Source organism: Larus michahellis, chromosome 6, assembly GCF_964199755.1.
Source record: "Larus michahellis chromosome 6, bLarMic1.1, whole genome shotgun sequence".
Classification (NCBI taxonomy): domain Eukaryota; kingdom Metazoa; phylum Chordata; class Aves; order Charadriiformes; family Laridae; genus Larus; species Larus michahellis.
The window spans coordinates 4,875,140-4,885,416 of record NC_133901.1 but is presented as its reverse complement, the minus strand read 5'-3'; the positions used below and the strand labels follow the sequence as shown (position 1 = coordinate 4,885,416).

The 10,277-nt window shown below is 50.2% G+C and overlaps 1 protein-coding gene across 3 annotated transcripts in view; it reads right to left on the bottom strand.

Annotated features, from left to right (window-relative positions):
• Positions 1 to 1,389: 1,389 nt before the first annotated feature.
• The window catches only part of PLD1 (phospholipase D1), an 81,822-nt gene continuing 72,934 nt past the window's right edge, over positions 1,390 to 10,277 (bottom strand). For all 3 annotated transcript variants that reach the window (XM_074589969.1, XM_074589968.1, XM_074589970.1), the window contains 3 exons: positions 8,061 to 8,214; positions 7,340 to 7,454; positions 1,390 to 6,743 (listed from right to left, as the gene is read on the bottom strand). In XM_074589969.1, the coding sequence (XP_074446070.1) occupies positions 6,519 to 6,743; positions 7,340 to 7,454; positions 8,061 to 8,214 (494 nt within the window). In that variant the 3' untranslated portion in view covers positions 1,390 to 6,518. The remainder of the gene's footprint in view (positions 6,744 to 7,339; positions 7,455 to 8,060; positions 8,215 to 10,277) is intronic.

Sequence of the window (10,277 nt, the reverse complement as noted above, 5' to 3'; positions counted from 1 at the left end):
TCTGGGCTCAGAAACGCATGGATAGGGATCAAGGGCGGACGAACGGAGTCCCCCTTGGACACCGGCCATCGAAGAAAGAGACTGACCCTTTGACCCCTCAGCTTTTATATGAGCATGATGCCGATGGGAGGGAGTTTTGGGTCTCCTGTCCTGTCCGCTCCTCCCCGCAGGTGCGACCCCTCTACGCTTCTCCGCTTCCGACCCTCCAACGGGGCAAATAACGGAGTTACCTGGCCTTGGCTGTTACAGCAATAAGCACAGGCAAGAGCCTCTCAGCATACCATTCCTTGGCATTCACTATAAACAATCAGCTCTTTGCACTCTGGAAGCGGACACTGTGTGAAAAATATACCGTTAATTTTAGAGCGTTTACTTAGAAGAGGCTTAGCTGAAAAGTAAAATTACTGAACAGAAAATTAGTTCTGCTTTACCTCAAACCAGGACAGGATCCTTCCTACAAACCGATGCCTAAACTCTCTAGATTCAGGACCACTTCTCGTTTCACACAAAAGCTAAGCGTGCACTGAGATAAGGTGGCTCTCCCGCGCCGCTCGCACCGACACCCATCAACGCCACCCAGCCGGAGCCAGCGGCGGCCACCAACCTCAGCCGTGTCACCCCCGTGCCCGCTCTGCTGCCCGCGGGGGCTGCAGGGCTCCACCGCCTCCCCCCGCCCTTATCTCCACTGGCAAGACCTCGTCAGCGTGATGCCGCGAGCATGTAATTAGCTCTGGGATGTCAAAGCGGCAGCAGGAGCCGACGGTGCCCATCAGCAGCCGCCTGCCTTTTACCGGCTCCCAAAGCTCGGGCTGCCTTATCTTGGTTTATTGTGTTAATCAAGGGCACAGATTGGATCTGGAAGTTTTTGAAGATGCGGTAGAGCCCCTCGGCATTTGAGGAAGGAGATGAAATCTAAGAAACAGAGAAGTTAATATGTTTGCAGTTTGCAACAGAGCTTGGAAATGCCACTGCGGCTTTATTCGGCTCTTCTCCCCCTGGAGGACACCCGTAATCTGCCTTTTCCTCTCTCTACGCCAAATTTCCTTTAGTGAAAGTTAAAAGGGACAGTGGCAAGTTAATTCTATTCTGGAGACAGGCTGGTTTTGTCTGTGCCTTTCATAATGCCTTTGGATTACTACCCTTTAAAACGGGATTTTTAAATTTATTTCTCTTAAGAAGTCCAATTTTCTCTTTCTATGCTGCTTCACTCCAGCAATTTCTCTCTCCCAGGAAAGCGCGAATGAGTCAAGTCTAGTCATTTTTATTGCGATTCTGGACCTTTCCCCACCATGTCTGGGGGCAGCGCTGCCAACCCAAGGGCAAAACTCAGCCCACAAGCAGGATGCGGCCGCCGTCCCCAAAACACGCAGAAACGAGACCAAAGCCAAATTTTTCAACATGATGATCAGTTGTATTTTCAGTCCATTAATAAGACATTCATTTACCAGATACAAACGGAGTGGGAAGGAAAGCGGATCGTTAGCAGAAACAGGGATACAAAACTCAATTCCAGCAGCCTTCACAGAAGGGATATTCAGTGTTCACAACTGCACCATGGGAAGGCGGAGGCGCACGGAGACCTGCACTCGCACCCGAAGTGGAAGCTCTCCTGTTGTTGATTAGTTGAACTAGAGACACGATTTAGAAAAAAACAAACGCAAACATTCCCAGGAACTGTGACTTTCCACATTTTTTCCTCGTTTCCCCGAGTGTCAGGAAAGAGGTAAGTTGGAATTCTTTCCATGGAGATTTTATGGAAACACACCAGGAGGTTAAAAACAGAATAATCACAAATACTGGAAAACACAGAAAGCGGGCAGGGAAATAATAATAAAAAAATAAGAAAGAGAAACCCCAAGAGGATCATCGCATTCAACGGCTGATGTATGGTTTGTGGGTCTGCTGCGCTTCGATACACCTTAGTTTTGCGTGCTTAACTTGATTCGCTGCCACGGCGTTACGCTCCCGGTTTAAACCTCCGCTCTGCAAAGCTCCTGGTTCCAGCAGGATCTCAGCCGTGCAGAAGGGACCGCTTGCTTGACACAACTTGCGGAAGGAGCGCCACAAAACGCGAGGGTGTGTTGACACCTTGTGGTGTCAACACCCAAGAGATGCCAACCTCTACCCAAATACCTGGTCTGGAGACCGCTTGCTTTCTTCCCCTCGGCCACCGCTGCATCCTCCGCACCTGCCAGACACCCAGCGCAGCAGCTCTGCAGCTGATGGAGGCGCGTCAGTTTAGACCAGCGCGGATTCGGGTCTTTACATTCGGCAGGAGGAGAAGGAAATGGCATTAACGTAAAGGACCACTCAGACTTTCATTTCGATGTCCCCACAAACGCAGCTTCTGCCCACGGATTACACCCCACCACCCCCCGACTCTCCCAACTACAAGCGTCACACTGAAATAACGACAGCAAACCATGTCTGAGCTTGATTGTACATGGATGTTTCCGCGGCAGGAATAAAGACATCGTAAATTATTCATGTCAGGGTCCCAGCTAGGCAAAACCTGCACTGAGGTCTCCCCCAGGGACAGCACCAGGATTGCGAAATCGTGTTGCGAAACCTGATCGAAAGAAAGGAAAATGGAGTGTTTGGGGTTTAATCCAGCGAAGGTCACATCAAGTCAGGCGACAAACCGAGACCAAGAGACCAGAAACTGAGCCAAGCACTTTGCATCTGCCACGGAGCACTGCAGTAGTTCTCCTACAAGTTATTTTTAAGTAAAGTTCTTACACAGGATGACATTTTAGCCCTCATTTTTTAAACCATGCATTAATTTTAAACCATAAAGTGAAATATTTATCCAGTCCAACATCTACACAATAAACCACACATTTTAAAATATCAGAATATTAAAAAGATACGGTAAGGAGTGCGAGTTCTCAAAGTGGCACATGTTATGGAATAAATTAAAGGGGGAAAAAAAAAAAGTTTCTACTCAGGTTGAACTACAAAATAAAGCCTGAGCTTGGGAGAAGTTATCTTATTTCCTATCGTTCTAACAAATAAATGCCACAGGAAACAGTTCATGTTTCCAGGTTTGATAGTGCTTGAATCCACATCGCTTGTTACAGTACTGTGCATTTGCGAGCGATCCTCTCCAGTTTGAAGGTATTAAAAATAAACCCATCCTGGTATTGCGGACTAAGAAGTAGTGATTGTTTAGGTGCAGAAATTAACTCTCTCCAGGTGTTCAACCTCTCAGGCTTCTTAATATAAGAAATAAATCCCAAGGAGCCAGCTCGCCGGTGCGAACAAGAGTCGTGCCCTCACCGGAGGTGGCTCCAGTCCCATAACCTCTCTGGGATGAGCAGCGTTGTACTCACGGGGGGGCGGTCAGTGGCCCCACGAGCCCCTGGGGATGCCAGGCTCTCACTCACTGCCCCCAGGCTGCCTGCCTTGCACACCTTGCATTTGAACGCTACTAAATTCCTGGTGTTCGGAACGTAGCGCCAACACAGGGAAGGAACGTTCAGCGCGGCCCCTCTGTTCCCACCAAAAGAAACCTCCTCCCAGAGAGAGCACCCACGTGAGGCCCCTCTGCTACTGTAATAAAAGACCTTCTTAATTAGCACCTGGTCCATTCAATGAAACCTTTCCTCTGCGGCTCTGCTGTGTCACCTGGGACCAGCGGCCACCACAGGGTGGGCTGCGTGCTGCAGGACCCGGGTGGTTTCTCAGCAAAGAGAAACCTGGGCTTTCAAAAAGCTGCCTGGCAGAGGGGGACTTAACGCCACTGCAGTTGCAAAGCCCCAGTAATTAGCTACCAGCCACCTTAAAAGACAATATAAGGGTAATTTAACAATGATAAGAATCTCTGATAATATGGCAATAGGGACAATAAGAGCACTTAGAAGACGACAGGAGCCTTGCACTTCTTCAAGGTTCTCGTGTATGGGTGGCAGGGATGAACGCTTCCTTTTAAAGGATGAATACAGTTCTGCGTGACTTACAATGATTCTCTGACAGGCTATAATCGTTTAAAGTTAGCAGCTTTGTTCAAACTAAAACAGCTAAAAACATATCAAGAGATAAAAGTTCTGAACTAGCACTGACATAAAATAACAAGACCCCTTTGATCTTTCTTGATTGCGAATGGTCGGGTCACATATTGCTCTGGCTCCGCAGGGGGTGACCCCAGGTCAATTTTTTTAAGGGGAAAAAAAAAATAATAATAATAAAAAAAATAATCAAGGGAACAAGAGCTTACAGCACACCAGCTAAAAGCATCAACACCCTGGACCAAAGAGCATCACGTAAAATGCTGCATGTGCGCTTCCAACAGGCTAACCAGACCACGGACGCACCAGCCAGAAAAGAATGTAACTGGCAACTGCATCTACAAAACACGAGTGCAAAACAGTGGAAAGCGCAGGAAGGGGCTGAGACTCGGGCTGCCCTGCAGGGACGTCTGGGGTGGTCACTTGCTCGGGTGATGCAGCAGGTACGGAATTACCCAGTGCCTATTTACAGGTCTGACGACACAGAAGGCAAATCAGCTAAACCGTGGTGCCAGCTCCGTTCTGGGGACAGCCGGGCAACCAGTGTGATCCTGTCCCAGGTCTTCACTGGGGAGTGGAGCGATAGGACGAGGCGGAACGGTTTTAAACTGAAAGAGGGGAGATTTAGATGAGATATCAGGAAGAAATTATTTCCTGTGAGGGTGGTGAGCTCCTGGCCCAGGTTGCCCAGAGAAGCTGTGGCTGCCCCATCCCTGGAGGGATTCAAGGCCACGTTGGACGGGGCTCTGAGCGACCTGGTCTGGTGGGAGGGTTGGAACCGGGTGGTCTTTAAGGTCCCTTCCAACCCGAACCATTCTGTGATTCTGTGAAAAACAGGTGAGACTGTTGGAAAAGCTAAAAAAAAGGAAAAAAGAAACCCGTTTGTGCATTAAAGTAAATACCAGTTCACCTGGTCTTTTTACCAGGGAGAGCTGGGCACATGGTTAAGCTCAGCCAGCGAAGGGACTCCCCCGGACACAGTGGCGGCAGAGGAGCTCAGCCTCCTGCTTCTCCCCATCCAGCTCTCAGTTAGGCATTTCTAACGGTCTGGTCTCTCAATGTTCACCTCAGCCCTGCTGCGTGCTGGAGAATACCTCTCCCGGGACTGCAGCTGGAATCGGGAGACACAGCTCATTGCAGGATGGAGGATGGTGTAAAGACGCAGGACGGCACCCACCACGCGAGGTCCTGACCCCGGAGCAGTAGTGTTCCACCCAGGGATGCCGAATCGAACTGCTACTTCGCTGCACAGCGAGATGCACGATAGCTTTGGAAACTGTCTTACAGAAATGGAAAACAGGACTGGGCATGCCGAGTTTTACCGGTGCTTGGGAAGACACATCCCGCATGGCTGAGCTCAAGACTGTGGCTGGTCTAATAACAAAGTAAACCAGAGGCAAGGCTTTGCTAACTGATCCCCTTTCCCCCTTCCTTTCACCCCACCTACAAAGCGACATGTCAGCTCAGTTTGAGCATGGCTTCTGCTCTAGCTTAACGGCCTTTCACTCCTTTAAATAGAGAGGGAAGAGACGGAAAGAAAAGTCTACCTATGTACTGCAACAAAATGCATGAACGGAGGACCCAGAGCGCAGGGCTTAGTTTGGCCCATGCTGGCTTTTGAGTTTCTGTCCCATCACATGCAGAGCTTTGCTTTCCTTCAGCTCCGGGGAGCTAAGGCTTGAGTTTAAACCATGATCCTCTCCTGAAGAAAGCCTTCAACCGCAGTTTGAACAAACTGATGTGCTGCGTGTTGCCAAAGGCCAGCGAGCTCCCGTGATCTCCAGCACCTCCGGCTCCATCCAAGTTGCCCTTTGCCAAGACCCAGGCAGCACCATGCAGGGCATGAGGACTGCTGATTGCTCCAGCTGTGGTACAAACAGGGGGTTTATTCCCCCCGAGGGGAGAAGAGACCGAAATGCTGATTCTGATACAAGATTGTTAGTCCGTTTCCATGTAAGAAGTGAAACACCTACACTTGGGAAGCTGTGATGGCAGGACAGCCCAAGGCAGCACTTCCCGACAGCGCCAGAGGTACATGTCGTGCTCTGACGGCGTATGAAGGGGTGCTGGGGGACTCCGATGAGCCATGGCACGGACACCCGAAAGCCTTAGAAGCACACGCAGCCCACGACTCCTGCGCAGCCACAGCACGATCACGGTACGTATGCAACCACAGTACACAGCTCGCAGCAGTAACATCGATTGGGATTTGTCTCCTATCCTAGGAAGTGGCCTGCATCCTTTAGGTGCCCAGAACATGTCTTAAGAAGTAACTCCTCGGAGGATAAACTTCTCTTTTGCCATAATTTCCAAGTCTTTCTGCTCCTCTCCTTTGCTAGTGTTGATTTGCTTCAAGTTCTTCCACCAAAATCCTTAAGAAAGGCACGTTAGCTTGGTGGAGATCTTTTTTTTGCCTCCCTTAGCAATAAAAAGCTTTCCAAAATCCCATATCGCTCATCAGCTTGTCTCTAGAGAACCAGACTTTAAAAAGTAAAGCAGTCTGCATCTTTCTTAAGTCCAAACCTCCATGGGTACCATGGACTCCTTTGTTCCGACGGAGGGAAGCAAGTACTCTTCCTCCAGAAAACGGAAGGGGAATTGCACTAAAAACCCACGAATCTTTTTTAATTCTTCTGCTGCTTTCACAGGATCATCATTCGCTAATTTGGGCTTGTTGATGAAATCGCGCAGCTGGGTTAAATTATTCACCTGGTCACTGGGAAGGCATCGAAAAACCTGATGAAAACAGAAAGAAGTGGCACGTCAGTGTGGGGGAAATACTGCAACGCAGAGTTCCTGAGAAGGACCAAAACATCTACTACAAATTCCCCGGGATGGGAGTGACTTAATTAACAGTCTGGAGAACGGGGAGGGAAGAGGTATGTGCCTATCTATATGGCTAGAGCGGGCAGCAGGGAAACTCCGGCGCTTTCTCTGATCACTGCAAAAGCTTATTAGAAACCAGAAGTAAAATTTGCTTCTACTCCAGTTATGCTATGGCCAACTAGAAGCAGTTAAGAACCTCAAGGCCATTCACTGGAGCTACAACTGATAGAAATAAAAGGAGAAATCAGAACTCCTGCCTTCTTGGGTTGTCATCACACTTTGAGGGTGCACAAACTCCAGTTTCTTGTTCACAGCTCTTGGAACCGACACCACTCATTCCTTCAAAGCATCTCTGAAGGTCCAACCCTAGGAGCTGGACCTTGCCCTCCCTGTGCTGCTTCTCCAGTTGGCATCTGTTGACACCACACGGAAAAAGAAAGGAAACGACGGGGCAAAAAGAAAAGAAAACAAAGGACAGGAAAAGGAAGGGGCGCCACGTTCCTCACCTTGTCGAAGATGGTGGCATTGCGAGCTGCTGTAGAAATCCACACCTCCTTGAAGAATTTGTCACAGACGGGATCCTGGTGTTCTGGACTGAGATCGGAGCCGCCAAGGACAACCCTGAGAAGACAAAGGAATCGATGCTCATGGAGGCTGAAACGCCAGGCGCTTCCCATTTTGAGAAATGCCAGGCGAGGAAAAGTTTCCTTGGGACTTGCCAAAACCTACGTGCTCCCAGCGCCCTCCTGCTCCCATCCCCTGCAACAGTCTGTCAGCCATAACACTGCCCTCTTTTCTCTTTTTTTCCTCTGTGCAATAACTGTCCAGATGGGAAACAGGGTGGAGGAAAAAAAAAAAAAGGGGGGGGGGGGGGGGGAAAGGTCTTAATGAAAAAACAGCCGTGTTGTGGGCCAGATGGCTGCTCCGAGTGAGGAAACTTCCACTAGAAAGAGACACCATCACCCAAAATTGAGAGAGTGTGAAAACAGGATCTGGAGGCAAAATATCACTGTCTTGTTTATGAGCTTTCCCAGTGAAATCCTGGAGTAAAACAATTCATAAGTCAAGCTGCTGAGGTGAGGACAGGAGCAGCGTGAGAAAGGCAAATTCCAGTGAAACAGCAGCAAAACTGTGGGATAAATCCAGGCCAGGCGATGCTAAACCCGAGCGATCCCTGCCTGCATCCCCCGCTGGCTGCCAGCCCTCGGCCAGCCCCGTGTGCCCTACCTGAAGCACCGCAGCCGGAGGGACTGGGCGAACTTCCCAGCGCTGTATTCCTCCCCGTCCATCACGGAGGGGACAGTCTCGGTGTCCTGCACGATGATGGCCATCTCGCTGTCCCGCTTGCCAAGCATGCTGCGGTCGTTGATGTTGGCAGAGCCTGGCGAGGGGGGAAAATGAAGCACCCGCAATCACCACCTCTGCCTGAGAAGCTCTGGCACGCCCTCCATCACCACCCACTGCCCTCTGCGTCCCTTGTCTCCACAGGGGACTGCCTATGGCTTCACTAGGTAAAACCTGGACCAGAGGGCTTCCTTATAGAAACACAAACCCCCAGAGCCAGAATTTGGGTGAGCAGAAAAAAAAAAACCTACCTAATTTTTGCAGGCTTCAAAAGCTCCAGGCTTGGAAGAAGGTTAAATCATAGCCAAGCCCAGGCCAAGGTTTTCAAACTCTTCTGTAACTTCCTAGATGCTTTTGCTGAAGGATGCCACAGCTTTCAAAAGTCTCAACTGCCTTTGGTTTGGATACCAAGTTACCTGACGCTGGGTGGGCTCCATAGGTAAATCCGCTCTTATCTTTAGTAGCGTAAAGAGGGGAAATTTTCCATTTGCATTTGGAAGGTAGGGGTTTTCAGGAGAGGGATCTAGGAGGAAGAAGGACGTCATCCCCTCGCTGCGGGTAACTAACACCCAGACCCTCCTTGTCCGGCTCGCACCACACTTTTGTGTCCGCAGGTGCAAGAGATCAGATATGTCCCTGCTGACGCCACGAGGCAGCGGCAGAGCCCAGGACTCTGGGGGACCTTCCAACCTCGGGAGATGTTTCTTCTCTGCTCCTTGCCCTATACCTGCTGCAGCACTACTGCTCGCCACGTAAAACCCAAACCCCAGAAAGGAGAGGGGTGCTGGGGGGACGCCTTCCCTGGCAGCAGCACCTATGGGTGTCCTGTGCAGAGCTCCCCGCTCGCACCCTGCGAAATAACCACCTCAGCCCCCAGCAAAGCTGCTGGAGGGCAGCAGAAGTTTCCCCTCGTTGCATTTCTACTGCACGGCTCTGGCTGTGCCTTTTGGGGAGGGGGTCCCTCTCCAAAATGCACCACCCCAGGCGCATAAGGGTCACGGTGGCTCCAGCCCTGACTCTGCACCGCGGTGGGAGCTCCCCAGCCCAGCCGTGCTGTGCAGGCTCCGACACCTGCAGCATCACAGGAAAATCCCCCAATTCTCCTCTGTCCCATGCAGCCGTCAGAAGGCAAGGGATGGGGGACACCACGGCACTTGTTGGCTCCGAGGGAACAGCAAGATGCCAGCCAGCGATAGGAGTCACCAGGTCATTAATCCAAACAACAACAAAAATGCTACAGACAGCCCCCAGGGCTGTAAGAGACCCCCAGGCACTAGTTAGCCATTTAGCCTTCCCAGGGACTGAATTAACTCAAGGGGAGCTAACACCTCCGGAGGAAAAATGAGCTAAGCCCCACTCCTTCCTTTCACCTCCCTCTCTTGCACAGTGGCTCCATTAGCATTCTATTTCCATGCACCGCCTCTTTCTTGGGTGGCAAAGGGGTGACGCTGGCTCCCCATCACCTCAACACCTGGCACACGCTGTATAAAAACGCATCCTCAGGCTTATAGGTACAGAAAATAGAAATTAAGAGCTGTCTCAGGCCCCCAGACCATCACAGTTGCAACAACACTGTTCCCGCTGTAATATTAAAACCATCTCTGGGCTGCTCTGGAGACAGGATCTGACCCCTGAGCGGGTGACAGAGGAGCCAACCTAACCACGGGTCACCCGCGACTACAGGCCCAGCTGCTGCTTGGAAGAAGGGGAGCATTTTGAGTCTTGCAAAATCTGGCATTAAGTTATGCTTTGGCAAAGTTTTTGTTGCTGATGTAACAGATCGAGAACGGTTTCTTTAAAGAAACAGGCTAAAAGCCTGCTTTTCTGCTGCAATGTAGAACTCTGAGCCCGAGGTCTTGCCGTTGCTTCGTGGTCTCATAATAAATATGGTAAAAGAAATGGATGAAATGATATCTATTACTTGTTATAACAGATTTCCCCATTCCTAGGAAATGGAGCTGATAAATGACACATGTTGTCCAAACCTTCCAAATTTTACGGCACATTCTGTTCTTTAAGGAACAGATGACAAGTCTCACAAGTCTTCCTGCTAGAGCAGAGTTTGATACAAGACAGATGGACAATATTCCCTGCGCTGGG